This window comes from Chenopodium album, chromosome 17 (assembly GCF_948465745.1).
Source record: "Chenopodium album chromosome 17, dcCheAlbu1.1, whole genome shotgun sequence".
NCBI lineage: Eukaryota > Viridiplantae > Streptophyta > Magnoliopsida > Caryophyllales > Amaranthaceae > Chenopodium > Chenopodium album.
In genome coordinates, this window is record NC_137850.1 from 1,022,873 (window position 1) to 1,043,829 (window position 20,957).

General features: G+C 34.6%; 1 protein-coding gene and 1 non-coding gene across 2 annotated transcripts; one reads left to right on the forward strand and one right to left on the reverse strand.

Annotated features, from left to right (window-relative positions):
• Nucleotides 1–1,964: 1,964 nt before the first annotated feature.
• On the reverse strand, nucleotides 1,965–2,037 carry TRNAF-GAA (transfer RNA phenylalanine (anticodon GAA)). Its single transcript has one exon. It is a non-coding gene; the product is annotated as a tRNA-Phe (tRNA).
• Nucleotides 2,038–2,182: 145 nt separating this feature from the next.
• LOC145589323 (threonine--tRNA ligase, mitochondrial 1-like) lies at nucleotides 2,183–18,896 on the forward strand. The gene is made up of 20 exons (XM_081645850.1): nucleotides 2,183–2,422; nucleotides 2,504–2,741; nucleotides 2,868–2,927; nucleotides 4,287–4,376; nucleotides 5,836–5,910; nucleotides 6,075–6,203; nucleotides 6,282–6,371; nucleotides 6,812–6,900; nucleotides 6,987–7,083; nucleotides 7,167–7,253; nucleotides 9,214–9,298; nucleotides 9,662–9,756; nucleotides 10,169–10,201; nucleotides 10,287–10,373; nucleotides 14,496–14,588; nucleotides 17,459–17,551; nucleotides 17,634–17,855; nucleotides 18,042–18,113; nucleotides 18,248–18,319; nucleotides 18,592–18,896. Exons 1-20 carry the CDS (start codon nucleotides 2,256–2,258, stop codon nucleotides 18,685–18,687), a joined length of 2,070 nt encoding a protein of 689 aa, XP_081501976.1. The 5' UTR covers nucleotides 2,183–2,255; the 3' UTR covers nucleotides 18,688–18,896.
• Nucleotides 18,897–20,957: the final 2,061 nt, after the last annotated feature.

Sequence of the window (20,957 nt, forward strand, 5' to 3'; positions counted from 1 at the left end):
CTTGAATACCAATATATCATAACCATTACTTTAATATAATTGTTCATCTATCTTTTAAGTTCCAAAATAACTTGAACAAACTACACGCGCGGTAAGACAAACCTAATGAATCTAATGGTCATAGACGTTTTAAAATATCAATAAAATTTAGTTTAAAAATTACTTCCTCCGTTTCTTTTTAGTTGATACGTTTCTTTAATTACGTTTGCCAATGCATAAGTTTAACCATTTATATCTTTGATTATCGATAAGCAAAAATTATAAAATTTTGATATTTTAAAAATTTATATCGTGACGAATCTAACAAAATTCCACATTACTATATTTTTCATTACGTATAAGTAATTTTAGCGCCAAGTCTTAAGACTTGAATGTGACATCATTTGTTTGTGGTCCCCATTGAAAATGATGTCATCAAATTCTTGTTAAGACTCACTAAGGGCCTGTTCTCATTGACTGAACTAAGCTGAACTGAACTGAACTGAACTTATTAGAGCTGAGCTGAACTGAACTGAACTAAACTAAACTGAATTGAACTGAATTTATTAGAGCTGAATTGAAAATAATCTGATGAGAACATGGCCTAAGATTTGCCCAAATTTATCACTTTAGTCCTAAGACTCAATATGACGTATTGTATGTAGAAAAGTGTAAAAAAAAAAGGACAATAAATATAAAATTGAGATGAGTCCCAATCTCAAGTCTTAAGTTGAGGGTCCTAATCTCAAGTCTTAAGTTGAGGGTCCCAATCTCAAGTCTTAAGTTAAGTTATGGAATCTCAAGACTCAAGATTCAACTTGAGATTTAAGAAGAAAAATAGGGGAAGTCTTAAACATAAGTCTTAAGAGTCAAGATGATGATGTCACCTCAAGTCTTAAGACTTGGGGCTAAACTTGCTCAAAGCACAAAATAAGGTTAAAGGGGAATGTATGATTAATGCTAAAGTCAAAATGTGTCAACTTAAAAAAAACAACGGTAGTATTAATTAACATTTAAAATATGTTTTTTTTTTAAGACAATGGCCATGTTTGGTAATTAAAGTTTTGACAAAAAATGAGCTTATTTGACCAAGTTAGAGGTTTGACTACATAAATTATCTAATTTGGTTATTTGGTAAAAGAGCTTTTTAAATGAGCTTATTGAGGCAAATAAGCTAATTTGTAAAAAGCTACAAAATAGAGCTTTTTAGATTAGCTTATTGAGTAATGAATGTTAAAAGACAATTTTATCCTAAAAGTTACTCTAATTCACATTCTTGCCCTCCCAATTTCTTATCCTAGTCAAGTAAAAAAAAAAAAATTATCAATATTCTAAATTGTCATTTCATATGTTCAACTAACAAACAACTACAAATAATAAGCTAATTTTACCAAACAACTCTACATAAAAAAACTCTTATAAATCAGCTAGTCAAAACAGCTAATGCAATCAGCTAGTCAAAACAGGTAATGCAACCAGCTCTTACCAATCAGCTAACCGCTAATTACCAAACAGGACCAATAAAAAAAAAAGTTATAGTGCAAACACTAAAGAAGGAAGAGAGTAATTGATAATGAAAGAGCAGCATATAAGATAAGGATTTGATGTGGATCAAATCTTGCTCTCTGTATATATATATACACACACCAAATACCCATTTGTCTAGAGGGATTGTATACTCTTAATGCTAGACTAATAATACACCAATTATGTTGGAAGTTAACATGCATTAGAGCTCGATGTTGATCTATTATAACCTTCCTAGATTGCAAAGAAATTGGAACGGAAGAGAATAGTTTACATGTAAGTTAAGACGCCATATATACATAGTAATCTCTATTTGTTTCACATTAAATTACAAAAGAGGAAAGTAATTTGAAATGTAAGTAGTTTTTTTTTTTTTTTTTTTTTTTTTGACGGGTATTTGAAATGCAAGTAGGGGCCAATACACTTTTCACCTAAAAAAAAACTATAAAAATAAAAAATGCGGTGAGCGTGGATCGAACACGCGACCTTCAGATCTTCAGTCTGACGCTCTCCCAACTGAGCTATCCCCGCTTGTTAATTTTGTTTTTCACTTTTAAATAAATATATATACGTAGTATAAATAATTGAACTACTTTCCATTCCTTTCCTTTACTCTAATTAAATGAACCAAACACTCCCTAAGAGTTTAACACACCTATGAAACCCTTTCGTTTCCTAAAACCCCCCAATTCATTCTCTGCAAATTCTCTCTCCTCTCTCAGCCGCCATATCTGCAGAGCTTAGCTTCCATGGCAGGCGGCGACAAAGCTCCCAACACCACCAAACCAACCCCCGCATCTCACCCTCGAGACGACACTTACCTCGCAGAAGTCATCCCTAAGCGAATCACTAAATTCGAAACCATTAAAGCTGCGCAAGATCTCGAACGTCTCTCCATTTCCGGCGAACCCATCAAGTTCTCTCTCTTTCTTTCTTTCTTTCTTTCTTCTTCTTCCTTCTCTTTCTCTCTCCTTTGACCGATTTTGACTCATTTTAGGATTACATTGCCCGATGGAAATGTCAAGGAAGGGAAAAAATGGGTTACTACTCCACTTGACATTGCGGCGCAGATTTCCAAGAGTTTGGCTTCCAATTCGTTGATTTCTGGGGTTAATGGTGTTCTTTGGGATATGACTAGGCCTCTTGAACAGGATTCTGATTTGAAGTTGTATACTTTTGATTCTGATCAAGGTAGAGATACTTTTTGGCATTCCAGTGCTCATATTCTCGGTCAGGTACAATTCAATCTTTCTTTTTTTCTCATTAATTTTGAGTTTTCCTTAGATTTTTCATTTGTGAATTACTGGGTTCATTTTTGAATTATTGATTGATTGGTGTTTTGGTTTATTGTGATTTGTTAGGCTCTAGAGACGGAATATGGATGCAAGCTTTGTATTGGACCGTGTACTACTCGTGGCGAGGTGAGTTAAGTATTGCTTATGGTTCTATGTAAGTTGTTGTGCTCTTAGGTAATACAAATTAATCAGATTCCTTGATAATGTGCTGTACTTTTGGGAAATCAAGCCATAATCCAGTCTTGCTAAAAAAATTAGCTACTTTCTGCTAGTGATGTGTCCCTTGTCAATGTGAAAACAGTCTCGAAGTGGCTGCTGAATCAGGACTGTCTTTCATCTCAAAGTTATCTGTAAAACTTCTTTACAACTCTAGGGTGATTGTTGCCTCATTCCAAGCAAATATTTAAGGATAAATTCTCTCTCCACATATCAGGATTGTAAAGTGAGCTTGTATTCTTATCCATTTATTAGCTCAGAGATTTTCTGTCATAGCTCTCTTTTAGTTAGATGAATCACTTTTGTTATTGGTGACAAAAGTGTTAGCTGTGAATAAAGTCTGCAACTTTAGGGTTTTGGTTGTAATGTGTGAGAAGGTGGTACATTAAGAAGGAAACTGGATGAGAATGTGACGTTTAAAAACGTAAATACAACATTAAAAGCAAAGGTGCATATGACTAATTTAATGTTTGATGCGCTGGTCGAAATATGAAATGTCTAAGAAACTTCAATGCTGACGGATAGTTTGATGGACAGTCAAAATGGAAGTGAAGGTTATGTATATCAACTTCCCCACATAGAGGCATCTTCTATTTTTATAGAAATCTGGAAAGATATTACAAGTGCCAAGGTGCTTGGCCATTGTTTTCCTTATGATGTGAATGCTTCTTTGTATCCCTGTACTCTGTCGTGCTTGAGGTCTAATATGTAAGGCATTTCAACAAGCAATTTTGCCCATCGTGCAGTAAAGTAACTTAAGTGTAAGATAAGTGGGGAGTGCTCTTACATCATCTAGCTATAAATATTGCTTTTATATTTTTTGGCTCTACCATACCAATAAAGCTACTCTAAGTCTGTAACTATTTTTATATTTGAGCTTAGACTTTGTAAGCCTGATTTAGACATTGAGTTTTTTTGGTCCTGGCTGCTCTTGTAAGGACAATCAGGATTCAGGAATATTTAATAAATTAGATATATATAGTACACAGAGTGTTGTTAAAATTATGCAGCTCATCAAGACATGGAATTCATATATCATTTTGTAGAAATGTTAATCTTGCTGTTGGTATTAGAGCATATTAGATTAGCCTATCATAGTGCTTGTATGTAATTGATTGATTTATGGTGGGAAGTGCTGGGGGTTATGATTATTGAGAGCTCAACTGAAATATTAAGAACGTAAGAAGTGGAAGTAATATCTTTATACATCTCTATAAGCATTTTTTTTAATAAGTTTTCCACCCTTTTAATACTTTCATGTTTGGACAGGGTTTTTTTTATGATGCATTTTATGGAGAAATGAGCTTGAATGAGGATCACTTCAAACAAATTGAGGCAGTGGCAGCAAAAGCTGTTGCGGTATAGTATTTCTATTAACAAGCTACTTTCTAATTGTTTGTAGGTATTTTTAAGAAAACATCTTTTAGTTGTTGAAGCCATAACTTTGTGTTGATGTAGTCTTACTGCCTTACTACTTAGTTGTTGATTGTAGATGCAATATTTAATTGCAATAATCTGACTCATGGATGATCGCTTTGTAAAATGAATTTAGCTATTTAATAGGATGTTATGTGTGATTCATTTATTTCTCATTAATGTTTTGCTACCATTTTCTTTCTATATTCTTGATCTGGGATTGACTTTTACAAATTGGGTAAGGATCCTAAAAGGAACCGGAGTTCTAGTTGATTAAACTTTGCACTTTCATGTGTCTATAGTTAGTTATACATGGTTGAGTTTTTTTTTCTTCCTTTTTTAATATAAACAAAATGTTAGCTGTTGATTTCTTCGCTTGCTAACTTGCGGCCTCACACCCCTACACAAACAAAAAACTGCAAAATTTTCCTTTTAGTTAATTCATGTGGTTGATGCCATGATTTAAAGTAAATCTCAAGGGTGAATAATGAGAGGGAAGAGGATATAGTAAATTCTATTGGGAAAATGTTGGAACACTTCTATGAATAAATAACAAGAGTGAAAACCAACATGGTAAAAGATCAAAAACTAAAATAGAAATTAGAGCACAGAAGGTTAGGTTACTGAGGTTAGTAGTAATGGGTTAAAACTGAATATCCTTCTACTCACAACTTTTTTTGTTGATCCTTGATGGATTGGCACAACAACAACAAAAAAAAAATAAAAAAGGATGAAATATGTTGAAGAATTTAAAAAGAAAATTGGGTGGTAGTTCTCAGTCTCATAACTCTTCCCAGTTCTCAGTTTAATCATTCAAAGGCTTGTATCTGTGGAGTGAGCAAAAGCCAATTGAAGAATTTAAGGGAAACCAATTGCAGAGGTGCAAAGTGGTGGGGGGTGAAGGTAATAAGTACATATAAAAAAATTACGAATGAAACAAGTTGAAAACTTTAAAAAGACTTGTAGGTGGTAGTTCTCAGCCTTCTTACTCTTCCTAGTCGAATCATTCAAAGGTTTGTATTTTGAGAGTGAGACGATTGAAGATTTTGAGGAGCAATAATTGTAGGGTTGCAGGGTGGTGTGGGTTGAAATTAAAGAAGTACTGAAAGGAAAAGAAAAACCAATTTTCTGACTAAATTACTATTCATTACCTTAGCAAAAAGTTGAACCTCCAAAGGATTGAAGACTATCCAAGTAGTCTCCTGAGGAAGATTTAAACTATCATTCAATTTCGTTGCTCATTAAGATATAGAATATTGCTGTTTGTCATTACTCTTTAGTTTAATTCGTGCCCTTTACGTACTTACTATCTCTTTTAGGCATGGATATATATTAGTAGCACTTTGCTGTTCGTAGTTTCTGTTTGATTTTTTTTTTTCTTCATGATTTACTTAATTTGCAGGAGAAACAACCATTTGAGCGAATTGAAGTGACAAGACAACAAGCACTTGAGATATTTTCTGACAACCAATTTAAGGCAAGCTGAGAACTATATTTTGTTTGTATTTTTGTGTGTTAGGGTGGGGGGGGGGGGGGGGGGTTAGGGTTGGGCGTGTTTGTTGAGAGGTCTCGTGATCACATGTTAACCATTTCTACTCGCTCTTTATTTCATGCTTGTGGTTGGTTTGTTTGTGGTTTTAGGTTGAAATTATCAATGATCTACCTGAAGACAAAACTATAACAGTCTATAGATGTGGCCCTTTGGTTGATCTTTGTCGTGGGCCCCATATACCCAATACATCCTTTGCTAAAGCTTTTAGTTGCTTAAAGGTGATGCTAAATTAGGTTTTGTTCTATAAATTGTTGCAATTGGTATTTCTATTTTCTTAAAAATCTCTCTTTGATCAGGCTTCATCTGCTTATTGGAGGGGTGACAAAAATCGGGAAAGCTTGCAAAGGGTCTATGGAATTTCTTATCCTGATTCAAAGCGTTTAAAGGTATTTAATAATTGTGATAGATTCCTTTGCATTTCTATAACCATTTTTTTGCCTGTAGATTTGTATGGTGGCATTTTGAAGCTGTGGAATGATTATGCACTACATTTTATCTGGATTGCAGCTCTATTCTTTGCTGAAAGTTCTTGCAGATTCTACTCTATTAGTAACTTTTTTCTGATTCAGTGAATTTGGACTTTAATTTTGGAAGTACCTTTTGTTTGTTTGCTTTTTCTTTGTGGATGGGTCCTTATGATGGTTTGATTAGCAGACCCTAAATCATTTAAGGACTAAGGCTTTATTGCTGTTGTTGTAAGTGGAGCTAATGGTACAATATTTACTGAAATTTTAGCTAGTTCATGACTTTTTAGATGTTAGGTAGGGTGGTTATACTTGAGCTAGTGTGTATTACTATAATAAATTAAAAATATTTTCCTCATCAGGAATATTTAAGGCAGCTGGAGGAAGCTAAAAAATATGATCACAGGATACTGGGTGTAAAACAGGAGCTTTTCTTTTGTCACCCTCTCAGGTATGTGGCTGTGAATATTCTTGACAGCGAGTTATGATATTTTGTGTGGTCTTTAATGATTCTACTTTACCTCTTCTAAATTTCAGCCCAGGAAGCTGGTTTTTTCTTCCACTTGGTGCTCGGATATACAATAAATTGATGGATTTTATTCGAAGTGAATACAGGAATAGAGGCTATGAGGAGGTTGATATTAACTTAGTTTCATGCTCATGACTTGTGAAAATATGTTTCTGATTGGGCTTAGTGATGTCATCCTGATATATTAGGTAATCAGTCCGAATATCTACAACATGCAACTCTGGGAAACATCTGGGCATGCTGCAAACTACAAGGAGAATATGTTTGTGCTTGAGGTGAGCGTTTCTTCATATCGTGGCATTATGTTTTTTTTGTTATCTGTAACGAACTAGATTACTTAAACGACTAGAGTATTCAAGGAAGCAATTAAAAGATTGATTGAGGGAAGTAGGCTGCTATTTCATTCATTAATAAAGAGCAAAACTTATATACAAGGAGTCTTGAGGCCACCACTCTCTCTAGTGTCTCGAGGACACAAGTCTATGAGCAAGTCCCCATTGATCTCGGGGATATAAAAAACTTGTGAATCTCAGCTATAGAACCCCACAAAACAGTGACATGTAATTAAAAAATTATAAAACATGTAAAAAGTAAGTGGAAAGTAATAAGTGTGGGCCCCACACTCGAAATAACAGCCGTTACCTCTATTTTGACCTTAGTCGTTGTGAATTAACCATGGTTTTTCTATTCTTCAGTCTTTCTGTTCTTCCCTCTTTCTGTTTTACCATCACCATCTTCCTCTTTCATCTCCTTCGTCCTTCAATCCACAACCGAAATTTAACCACCATCTTCATCCTTTTGTTGCAAATCGACCACCGTACCGACACCGACATTGATGGCAGCTTCGCGGCCAAATAAAACGACAACCCTAAGAAAAATGGAGTAATTCAGGGCATGGTGAACCCCAAAGGGTAAGTGTGCTACCCTCCTCTATTGTTTTCTCCATTGAAAGCTTGAAATTGAGCTTTGATATCTCCCTACCATTGAAGCTATGAAATTTCCACCATTGATGCTCGTGGTAGGTTTGCGGGTAGGAGATAAAAAATAATGGTTATTCTAGTTGTTGAGGAAGAAGATGGTGGTGGGCTGGTGGTTTCCTCGTGTTCTTCGCCCTTATTGAAGAAGAGTACTGGTTATCACAAGCTTGACACTTTGACAGAGTTAAGTGGCGTTAGTTACCCCAACTTGCATTCACATTAAAAATGACAAGCATGCCCTCACCTTAAAGTGAGTAAATGACGACCTTACCCCAGGATAAACGAAGCTTGTTTATCCTGGGTATAAACTTGAATTTTCTCCAAGTCTATACTCTCAAATGACTACAATACTTCAGCTACCTAAGCAAGTTCCTACCTCCCTTTTTTATATATACATAATCAGCCAAAAGAAGATAAAGACAAAAGCAGGGTAAAGCTGCAACTGTCACATTGTGATGGGCTGCTAACCCTTCACGGCCATTCACTGCTCACTGATTTGGTTGCTAATCCGCTACCAGCTGCTGCTCCACTTTTTCATCCCCTAACAGCTGCTCCTTCTGTCCTTTCCTTCCCCTTCTTGTGTATGTGATCAAGCTCTTGTGCTTGTTGCTCTAGGCATTTGTTACATTATCCTAGAGGTGATGATGGCTTAGGGAGTTTGCTCACTATTCATGTTAGAATGAGGAAACTCTATTAAGTGTATCAGAGAAGCCATATGGCTATCAATTCATTAAGGTTGTATTGTTCCAATATGAGAGAGGTTTTTTTAAACTGGTATTCCTGTATCAACAAATGGAAGGAATAGTGGAAGCCCTTGGCACAAAAATCTTATATTTCAACTTTTAATGTTAGTAATCTGTGAAGTTGTGACTTATATATAGTGATTAAATACTTAACTTGTGAAACTGGCGCGCGCTCTTCATACGCTGTATACGCTGTATATGCACATGAATTCCTCAAAGCACATGGTCCTTAGACTTTAAAGTTTAAATAAGGTATATGGAGAATTGGTGATTGGCTTCCTTTTAAATTTTTTTTGCTTTAACTGATTTCTCCCTGACATCAGACTGAAATTTGTATAGTTCCTTGGTTCATTTAAATCTTGCTTGTTTTATCTTCTCAATGCTTTGGCTTATTTAAAAGAAAAAGAGAAAGTTCCACAGGTTATTGTTTGGGTTGTTGAAATTTGTATTCATTATATACAAATAAGATAGTGGATTTTCCTATTGATGTTTTGGCTGAATTCTTGCTCTTGCAGATTGAGAAACAGGAGTTCGGGCTTAAGCCTATGAACTGTCCCGGTCATTGTTTGATGTTCGAGCATAGAGTACGTTCATACAGAGGTATTCATTTGACATATCACTGTTGGTATGCTATAGAGATGGTTGGATTTAATCTTATTTTGTGCGTGCCTTAAAATTAGTTGAACTCTATCTTGAATATTGGACTTTACTGATGTGAAATTTGTCTTCAGGAGCTTAGACTATCTGCTTGGAAAAACGCAACGTATTTTTATAGTCAATCATCAAAAAAATTGGCCATTTTAAGTACTAATTGTGAATTATAATTTTATATTGCTTAATCTTTTCCTTGGTGATATGAATTAAGAACTTCCTGCTGCTTACAATTTAATTTCGGTTCTGGTCATATTATCATCTTGCAACTTCTGATTCAAAGTTCTACCTAACAATTTTGACCATATGCAGAACTCCCTCTCCGCTTTGCTGATTTTGGGGTGCTTCACAGGAATGAGGCTAGTGGTGCCCTCACTGGATTGACTCGTGTTAGGAGATTCCAGCAGGTACGATACTGTATAATGAACGATATTCTGCAACTTAGTCTTGTTGGGGTGACGTAATTTTTAGTTCCTTATTGGAAGATCTCTCTGATGAAGGGGATTAGGCCAAAAAAATAATTTTAACCAAGAATAATGTGGAAATTAAAAGCTGGAGGCCTGGAGCTCCCAAAATGTTAACCAGTGAATCGTATATGATGTCTAGATGTGATCCAATCAATTGTGAGCATTGGTTTCATCACTTAACTGCATAGTTGTATATTATAGGGTATAACAATTCTTCTTCGCGAGTTGCTAAGCGTGATGCCGTGATGGTTTCACAAAGCTTTCATGTTGCCATTGTTTTGATCCCTGAATCTTTTGCAATTCATGTGGTTTAATTGATCTGGTCCTAATATTTAGCTCCCAACTGTTTCAGGATGATGCTCATATCTTCTGCAGGGAAGGCCAAGTAAGTTGGATCTGCTGATGGTTGTAAATTGAATTCTGTTACTTTTGCATGTGCCAAATACTAACTTGTGTTTGTATACGTTCAGGTGAAGGATGAAGTCAGGGCTGCACTGGATTTTATTAATTATGTGTATGGAAAATTTGGGTTTACCTTCGAGCTAAAACTTTCAACCGTATGATAATTTTCTCATTTTCTTTGTAGTAATTTCTGTAGTCAGCATTAGTATATACTTCCTCCGTTTTTTAATACTTGCAAGAGTTGCAACACTTCCCTAAAATGGAAATTTCGCAATACTTGCAACACACTATAAATGGAAAGTCATTTAAGGGAAAAGCTATACTATTTCCCTTATTTAAATCACATGACCCACTAAACTACACTCCTAACAACCACTCACCCCATATCAAATTAAATATTATATCATATGAACCCCACATTTCTTAAATATTGTGAAAAAGTGTGTGTTGCAACTATTAAAAAACGGAGGAAGTATGTAACAATGTTTGTAAAATGAATTTATGTTTCAATTCTCTTGATTTTTGTTTTTATGTGATGTCTGGTCATTTCTCAGCTTTACGTCGTTACATAGACCTTTTGTCAATTTGCCAGATTCTGGAAGATAAAGAGGGGGTAGGGGTTGGGGTTTCAGCTGAGGGGAGCAATTTTGCTTTAATATTTGTTTGACTTATTCTAAATTAGCTGTGTAAGGTGTGTTGATTTTGAGTAAATAGATGGAGAGTTATGTTGTGAAAACGCTTGTTAATCTGAAAGATAGGATAGTTTTGAACTTCAGAAGCAAATCAATTACCATGATTATCTGATATTTATTGGTTGCTGATGCTGATCTTTTAGATCTGCTGGTTTTGTCCGAGACCTTTAAGTTTATATAAGCTTTTGCGTATATAATTGATTCTACTTGTTGGAAGCCTCAAGATGATTTTACCGTCTAAGTTAAATAAATACCGAGTGTTTTCATGTAGATAAACTCTGATGCCACAATCTCTGTTTGCTGTGTAAAATTTTTATAAGTTCCGTTCTCAATTAATGTATCCTGTTACAAAGAAGGTGCATTTTGATACATTCTTCTTTTTCTTCTTGTGACCTGTTGAACACTTGGCTGCAAGTTTGTGAACTTTCAGCTATGTTGAATTGTTTTAGGTCTTTTTTAATCTCCATAGTCCATAGAAAACATCTGCTACCCCCTGATATGTTTTCTAAAAAATAACGTGAGATTACCCTTTTTCGTATCCGTAGAAACAACACATTTTTCTTGTGCGAGGTAAATGTTAAATGGTGCTTGTGTAGCACTCGTGTAACGTAGGTGGTGAGATCATACCGAGGATGAATTATTGAAGTGTACAGGTGGTGGTTTTCACAATGGTTGAGAATGTATCATCATTCATTAGCAATTTAGCATCACGTGAAGGATTGTTTGGAGGAATCTATTTAATTGAAGGACTTGGTCAGTACCTTGTGTCATATGCCTATAAGATTGGTGATGTGTTTTGTATTTACTATCTGAATCTTGATGCATTCATTAAGGGGAATTATTAATGCTATATTGGTGTCCTTTGTGGTTCACAAGGGATATGGTACAAAAGAAGGTTTGACTGTGTGGAATAGCTTATCACATCCTTTTTAAGTTTGACGAAGCTATAAGGCAGAACATATTTGGCATCATGAGGGAGAGATTATATAGTGTTTTTGTTCCTACTTTTTTTTTTTTTTTTGGGTGCTCTCGAGGAGTTAGGCCCCAAAAACAAAACAATAAAAACAACTAGGGGGGATGAAGTGTGGTTAGCCACGCCCAAAAATTCCAAGTATTGACACTAATTTTTTTTTCCCTACCTATTGGTGTTAATGAATTTAGTGAATGATATAGGACCAAAGGGGAGGTCCTTTTACCCTCTTCCCCCTCTTTTATTGTTTTGTTTATTTTTTTTTTTTTGAAATTTTTTTGTGTCTGATGGGTGTGTTCGGAAAATATAGCTGTGAAGATAGCTGTTAGACGTGTTGGTAGCTTTTAGCTGTCAACAAGCTGTTAGTTGTTAAAGATAGATAATTTAGGTATGAGTGTTCAGTAAAGTAGCGGTTGACTAGCTGTTACATATAAAATCAATATTTTATATTTAATACTATAGATTAAAATTTTAAAAGCTACCTCGAAAGCTACCTCTAATTTCAAAAGCTAATATTTCTAACTTTTCACAAAAGCTACCTTCACCACTAAAAGCTACCCTAACCAATACTTTGTCAAACACTTACATTATCCACAACCAATTTATCACATGATAGATGGAGGTTTTTCAAGTTAGTTTAAATGATGTGATATTTTTCAACTGCTTATATAAAAGATGAATAAATCATTATTATGAAAGCTGGAGCAGTTTTGAGGGTTGCTCACATCACACACTTACTCTAGATATTTAACCTTGAAGGCTAAACTCGGGAAGTAGCTTTGTAGTGATGATTGTTGGAGCATTTCATCCTTTTCATCTTTAAGGCTTTCATATCTCATCAGCATGACATAGTTTCATAATTTAGCCTTTAATCTTGTGTAGGAAATTCAATCCAGACATAACAGGGAGCACATCTACAACCTTTTTGGATGCTATATTTTTGACTTGTGAATACTGTTTTAACAGGCATGGCTAGACATAGAGGGGAGGCTTTGAGGTTCATTGCCTCGATTCCTAGAATTGATTATTCTGACCTAGACACAGAAGGGAACCTAAATGTTAAAGTGCTTATAGGATTTACTTCTCTCCATCTGGCTAACATTTACGGTGTGTTTGGATAGAAGGAAATGGAGGGAAAGGAAGGGAAGAGAAATGGAGAGATGGGGTATCTTTCATTTGGATAACAAATGTAGAGGGGAGAGAAATGAAGGGATTAAATTGTAGGAAATTGATCCCTCTGACAATGGAAAGATTTGGAAAAAAACCTCACCATTCTTCCCTCCCCTCCTCTTCTCCTCCCTCCCTTCTTTTCCTTCCCCTTTATTTATCCAAACACACTATTAGAGTCTTTAGAATCTGTTTTTGATGTGGAAGTATGATAACTGTTTCCTTTAATGAGAGTTGGAGAATTCTGGAAAAGAAACTTGGAGTATGATACTATCCCTTGATTTACTGTTTTCCTCTTAATAACTTATGGATTTTCTCCTTGACCCATATGATTTTCTTTTTATATGTTTTTATACTTATGCTTATTCCTTACTTTTAAGTAGTGAAACCTTCTCATGATTTCATGCAATAGGATGTTTGGGCTTATGTTAGTTTGGGAAGCCACACTTTTGCTAGTCATTTAGAGGAAAAATTGCGGTCTTAGTTTTACTAGCTCTAATTTTGTCATATATCTTGCTGGTATTCTAACAAGAAAGGTTGGCCTTCTAAATTGGTCTGATTTGTGGAATTTTAGTGTGAGGTATGGATTTATAATGGGCGAAACCTATACCTATTATTAGCTTAAGAATTTTGAACCCATATCTCAAACCCACAAGTTATGGGGTTTAGAAACCTGGTTGATTTGACTCATACCAAACCTTTTAAGTATAAAATGAAAGAGAACTATTTATTCTTAAACACTGCAAACACATACTATAACGAATCAAGTTTTAACTCTAGACTTTCCTAGTCTCATTTATTATTCCAAACTCATACAACTATGCGAACCAAACACCCCCTTGTTATACTTGAGTGCATGAGATTACCAAGTGTGACTTAGTCTATTAGAGAGCTTGAAGAATACACAACTTTTGAACTCTCCATCTTTGTTGAATTTCTAGAATATATTAATGTTACATTGTACTATATGATGTACATGTTTACTTAGACTATGAAAATAATTTAGGGGGTGTTTAGTTTGCAAAGTGGTATGGGGTTGGATTCAAAAGTGAAATCATAATGGTATGGGTTTGGAACTTGATTTTTTTATACAATACGTTTGATACCTAAAAATATAGGTATGAGCCAAACTCAACTCCCCCCCACCCCCCTCCCCCTCTCCAAAAAAAAAAAAAAAAGGTTATTAAACCCTACCTAGGGGGTTTGAGGTATGGCCTATGGGTTTAAAATTCTTAAAATCCTAAACCAAATGCTTGGCGTGGGTTTTAAGTATTTTAAACCCATACCTAAGTTCCATAAACCGTTACCCCCTTAAGTCGATTGATATGATCTTATTTCTGTTTTACATTATCATTTAATTTTCTTTGTATCCTTTACTTGATTTAGTTTAATGCAATATATAATTCTCACGTTTTCCTTTTTTTTTTTTTTTCCTATAAAATACATAGAGACCAGAGAGTTTCCTAGGAGAAAAGGAGACATGGGATAAGGCGGAGGCTGCACTTACTGAAGCTTTAGATGAGTTTGGCAAGCCATGGCAGGTAAATTTTCACCTTTTCTCAGTTATTCCCCCTTTTTTTTTTCCCTAATCCCCTCTCCCCCAAATTCAAAGGAAAGGAATATGGGATCTGTGCTATCTGTTGTGGAACTAGTTGTTTAATGCATTGTATAGTGTCAACTCAACTTGTAATATTTCTTGCATTGAGGCCATAGAAAAAAATCAAGAGTATGGTCACAATTAATAGCTGATGCGGTCTGTTTTTACAAATAAATCATATTAATGTTATTAAAATTTGTTTACATTTTCTTAAGTTTATGAAAGTTACTTTAATATTACCAAATCTATCATAATATGGGTGTGTACAGTTTTTTGGTGAATGAAAGAATCATGTTTTCTAACTAATTGCTAAAATATCTTTGGTCAATTTAAATAAAAATCAGGTGTAATGGGTATAAATGCATTCTATGTGGTGACTGGTGAGTCACCATTATATAGCAAATGGCACGGTGAAAAAGATGCGGCATTATAACAAGTCTTCGTGGGATGTCTAGTCCAAAATCACGAATTTGTTACAATAATGGCCTATTTGTTATGCAATGGCTGAGTTTTACACTTTGTTTGGATTAAAGGAAATGGATGGAAAATAAGGGAAAGGAAACGGAGGGATATATTATCCTTCATTTGGATAACAAACAAGGAAGGGAAGGAATTGAGAGAGAGGGGGGGGGGTGATGGAATGATTAAATTGTACGAAATTGATCTCTCCAACAATGGAGAGATTTGGAAGGAAACCTAATCATTCTTCCCTTCCCTCCTTTCTTTTCCTTCCCCTTTCTCTATCCAAACTTCCAAACACACTGTTAATTCCATGAATGAGATATGGTAATTGGTCTCATACTCATGTAATCATAATTCATAAAAACCCCTACTTAAGACAATTAGTGAAAAAGAAATAACATGGAGCTACCATAGAGGATAACCTTTTGTTTGTTTGTTTGTTTTTTTTTTTTTTTTTTTTTTTTTTTTTTTTTGTGGCTACTGTGGAGAATTTCTTTTAATTATTAGATGTGGTTTAATTTATGCTAGCACTCCTATTATTAGCCTTTACAGAAACCAGATAGGGAGCAGGACTTCACTTGACTAATGAGGAGTGGGGAACTGGGGATACCTAATTAAGCTCAAAATAAAATAAGAGGATGAAAAACTAGTAGAAATGTTGTACAGAAATATATGCCTGTCAGAGTGAAGAGATTGCTGAAACTCCCACAGTCCCACATTGGAGAGGAAGATATGATAAAAAGATCAAAATTGAATTTCTATGACAGGAAGATTGAGAAACGCAGATCGAAGAAAGATATAGAGAATTTCCCTAAAAACGCTTGACCTGCCCTGGTGCCAGAAATGGCAACAGTCTTTCAGAACTGATTACAAGATTTACAACCAATGAAGTTTACAAATTAGAGTTTGTTTTCCCAGATTAGAGCTATTGCTTTGTAGCTGAGAATGATAAAGTTTTGAATGATTTGAGAAATTTTGATCCATTTTGAAATGATGCCCAAAATATTGCAACATAAAAGGACCAAAAAAGTCATTTAAATCTTCCACAAAATCCAAGGTGGTTAAGGAACATAGGAAACGTCAGTGTTGCTATATTGGATAATTGTATTGTGAGCGAAGATATTAGTTTCCTGAAAGGGAAATGGTATATTTGTGAAACGTCTTTGAGTGGTAGATGTTGCAAACCTTGAAGAAATTTTGGTCCTTTTTTTTTTTCTTTTATTTAGTAACCATGTAAGTGGCATTTTCCAGCTCAATGACGGATTTCTTCTATGGTATGTTTGTACTGTGTGCTATCTTGGAGTGGAGTTGTAATTAGTCATATTCCTAATTTGGCTGGCTTTAATACACTTTGTCAAGCAATGTTGCAAGCAAAGCATTTATTTATGTTACTTCAGCTCATCATTTTGTCTCATGCAGCTGTGTATGGTTACTTGGTATCCTTACGGCCTTACCCAACTCTTTAATTAATAATTAGCTACTGTGTTTATCTTGAAACACATTATAGTTAAATAAATATACCAGAGGAAAAGGAGAGATAATTATGCAACACTTTTAAATGTGCGTGAGATTTACATTAGCAAATATGTAAAATTAAGAAATAAGTAATTTGAAATGTGTGTATGTTTGTTATTTGTAAAGTACAAAACGCCTCATGTAAACAAGAACTCTTTGCATCCGTGTCCAAGATTAGGCCTGTCCCTATGCTTAAAATTTTCAACCCTAAGATGTCTTATGCTTGAAGATTTACTCATACCCGTCGTGTCTGAGTGTACATTGCTTTTTGCTCAGTTACATCTAATTTCTTTCAACAAATATTTGCTATCTCTAAATTTAAATCTTGCATGCCTCTTCTAAGTCACATCCCTCGCATTTGCAACTTATGCTAGTATCACTGCCCCCTTTTTTTTTTATGGAATGAATATCCTGAACTTTTGATGTATTGAATGTCTCAGTGCAAAATACTACTCTCATCCATCCTCCACCCATAAAGAAAATCAACATATATTAGGGTTGTATGGAATTTGTATTCTGCATGATCTTGTACCAATGTACCGTGGTATCATACTAGCATCTGATGGCTGATGTAGAATGAAAGATCTGATGTGTATGATTGGTTTAGCGTAGAAGGTTTCATGAGAGAGGCTGCTTTTGTGGTGATGCTTGTACCTTATATTCCACTTAAAATATAGAATACCTGTTGTCATGAGAAGGATGAATTACGGTAAAGGTAGAATATGCTGTATTTTGTGGTTTGAAGTGAAGGGCTTGCGTTTTCTCTGTTAATTACATTACAACATGAGCCTTCATGTTTCTATTAATAAATTATTGTTCCTGAATCATATGGTACAGCTAAATGAAGGAGATGGTGCATTTTACGGACCAAAGATAGATATCAGTGTTTCTGACGCTTTAAAGAGGAAATTCCAGTGTGCAACTTTGCAGGTATGTTGTGCTTTGCTTCCAGATTAATTTAGAAGACTGGTTTTTGGCATAGAAATTTCTGACAATATGAATCTAATTGCAGTTGGATTTTCAACTTCCATCGCGATTTAATTTGTCCTACTCAGCAGAAGATGAAGCTAAAAGGGAGCGACCTGTGATCATCCATAGAGCCATCCTTGGCTCTGTGGAACGTATGTTTGCAATTCTTCTGGAGCACTTTAAGGGTAAATGGCCTTTTTGGCTAAGTCCACGACAAGCAATTGTATGCACTGTCTCAGAAAAATCTTCAGCTTACGCCCATGAGGTATTGGAGGTCACCGTTGTGTATTTGTGTAATATTTAGATGCTTATTTGGATTGTTTGACGGCATCACTTATATCTATGCATTATTAGGAATACCCTGCAGCCCCGAATCTAAATATTTAATCAGTCTGCTTAGTGCTTGAAGTGTGTATGGTTATTTTCTAAATAATGACTTAATATGTTTTAGGTGCGCGATCACATCCACCAGGCTGGATACCATGTTGATGTAGATACAAGTGATAAAACCATCAATAAAAAGGTACACAGTTTTTCCTATGGAGTGTCTTCCAATGTAGTTGGTTCCTTTTTATTAATCTTATATATATATGATGTGTTGTTTGCTCATGTATATACATGATGTGTATGTGTGCCTATAATTTTTGGGCCCTGCAGGTACGAGAAGCTCAGATGTCACAGTATAACTACATACTGGTAGTTGGGGAGAAAGATGCCGAAAACCAAGTGGTATGTCTTAGGCTCAAATTTATTTATTTTTTCACTTTTTTGTATATCACTAAGTTGCGCTTGGCTATATTTCTAAACTTTTGGGCTTCATATTCAATCTCAGTTTCCCACAATTGCACCCCAAAATTTCTACCTTCTGATAAATGTTACTGATTTATTGAGCACTGCGTGGTTTAAGTATTTGTACATATGTTATGCACTGTTATTTTATCTGTCTGGAATTGATATTATCTACCTTTTGGGGTTTTTGTCTTATATCCTGTTGTATACAGGTGACTGTTAGGGTAAGAGATAAGAATGATCACTCCCCAATGTCTCTGGAGGATCTACTTAGCCACTTTGGCGAAGAAGTAAAAGCATTTCATTAGTTCTTCGAGTAGCTCACATGTTATTTTGCAGCAGCATTGTCAAATATTGGTTGTTGCTAGTTTTGGATGAGTTCCATAGTGTTTGTAGATCACTCTTTTACTGACCATTGATGTTTAATTACTTCGAACAAGCTTGAGAATTTTCGGAATACAATTATTAGAGTGGAATCACAATTTTGGATTGGTAATCTATTATTCAACTTTCAAAATGAGCAGTATTTACTATTGGCATTTTATTAATGTTTGTCTTGATTGTCTTCTGTTCTCAATTGACATTTTTCGAAGGACTGGTTTTGTTCGGTCTAAATTGTTCTATTTCATGTTTTATTCTAATATACACTCAAGTAAGAGAAATATCATTATTGTGTTGGATCAAATTAAATTCATCCAATTCTGTATTTGGAAATGTTTAGCTTTCTTTACTTTTATTAACAGGCAAAATATTGTTAAATATTAATCGACCTTATGAAGTTATAATGGTTCCAGTAAACAGAGACCTAAATATCAAATAAATTGCCGAGTTACAGCAAACATAGATGTATTTCATTATAATCAGTCAACTAAATTAGTTTGTTCATTACATCTTAGCAGCTGTAGTAATTTTTTTAATTTTTTTTTCCTGGATGAAAGCTAGAAGAGTAGCAAACTGTAAATGGCATAAACCTAAAAAAAAAAAAAAAAAAAAACTTTGACAGACAGTATGCATACTCATGTAAACAACCATCTGTTCTCCGTGATGAATATTAGAATATCCCTTAGATTTCACTAAAAATAATTGTCACTGAAGCACAGTACGGCAAAATACTTCGACCATGAGCAATTGAGGCATTATGAAATTGAGTGGAACCCAACAACTCGACAATATATTATTTGATTTAAGTAGTTGTCCACTTTTCTAATCCTTGACAAGAAATGATTTTATATTTCCATCGTTTTTTTTTCAATTTCAATGTTTGAGAATTTACACTAATTACACTCTTTGAACATTTTTTGTGATTTATACGCTAAGTATGAGACTAATCAAGGCACAATACCTAAGTGTTGGGCGTTGGATGTTGATCCTAGCCAAGGCATGACCATGTTCCAGGCGTGTGGCATGGGCAAAATATGTGCACAAGAACAAGACATAAAAACCTCATCCTTAAAAAAAAAAAAATAAAAAAAAATATAAAACACTTATTTTTAGACTTTTAGCAATTGACGTTAGTGTATTTTTTGTATTGGACAGTCATAATGCCAAAGTAAAGGCAAGGCAACACAAACAAAGCAACACAAGACTAAAACAATGTAACAAGGCAAAGGCAAGATAAGGAAAGGCGTCTTAAGACATGATTATTAAGGATGGACCACTGGATGGAGACTAAAGTAGGACTCCCTAGTCCCAGGAACCTCTATGCATAATCTTGCTTGCCAAAAAAAGAAAATATTATAGAAGGAAAATTTAAAATCTATTACACAAAATCAGATCAATTTCCAAGGTTTTAGAACCTGGTGTAGATGACTCATGGAACCATATGGTATACTTCCTAAGTATATAATGTTGTTTTGAATTTTATTGGCTCGTGGTGGTCTAAAGCCAATAAAATGAGGCACACTAAAAAAAACAACCATATTTATTGTTTAAAGGCAAAGTAGACGATTTCAATTACTCAAATGGCCTCTCCGGGTTTTGTAGGGTCCAAGGAAAATATCTCAACCTCTTTCCTTTCCAAGTTTAAAAAAGTCCAAAATTGTCCAATCTAAATGATATAATCCACTTCTTTAGTCCAATTTCTAAAGTTTCGGTAAATAGCATAAAAAATCTCAATATTGAAGGGGTTGCATCTTGAAATCATATAATTTTGTTTGGATCGCATAAATGATCATTATTCGATCATATAAAATCCCATTATGGCCTTGAGTTGATGAAAAGAGTTGTGTACATAAATAGCTAAATTAATGATTTAAAGGCATTATTAGACGATACATGTAATTTCTGCAATCCACTTCTATATACCTTATCAATTTTGTCTACTACTCCCTCCGTCCCTAATTTTGTTTGACCCATTTTACTTTTCACGCTCTTTGAGACGTGAGTTAAAACGTATATATCTCCATTTCTAAAAGCGTAAAAATTATAAAAACTTAATATTAATAAAAATACACAATTAGACGAATCCAACAATATTCCATATGACTATGATATCTTATAGATTAATGGGAATTTGTGGTCAAAGTTATGAAAAGTTGACTCAAATAATGGCTATAGAGCAATAAATAAATAGGAACAG

Excerpts from the sequence above, each read along its gene's own strand:
- LOC145589323 (XM_081645850.1), top strand. The coding sequence starts at position 2,256 with ATGGCAGGCGGCGACAAAGCTCCCAACACCACCAAACCAACCCCCGCA. Across the intron at positions 9,299-9,661 it reads TAGAGTACGTTCATACAGAG|AACTCCCTCTCCGCTTTGCT; the intron begins GTATTCATTTGA and ends GACCATATGCAG. Across the intron at positions 9,757-10,168 it reads GTGTTAGGAGATTCCAGCAG|GATGATGCTCATATCTTCTG; the intron begins GTACGATACTGT and ends CAACTGTTTCAG.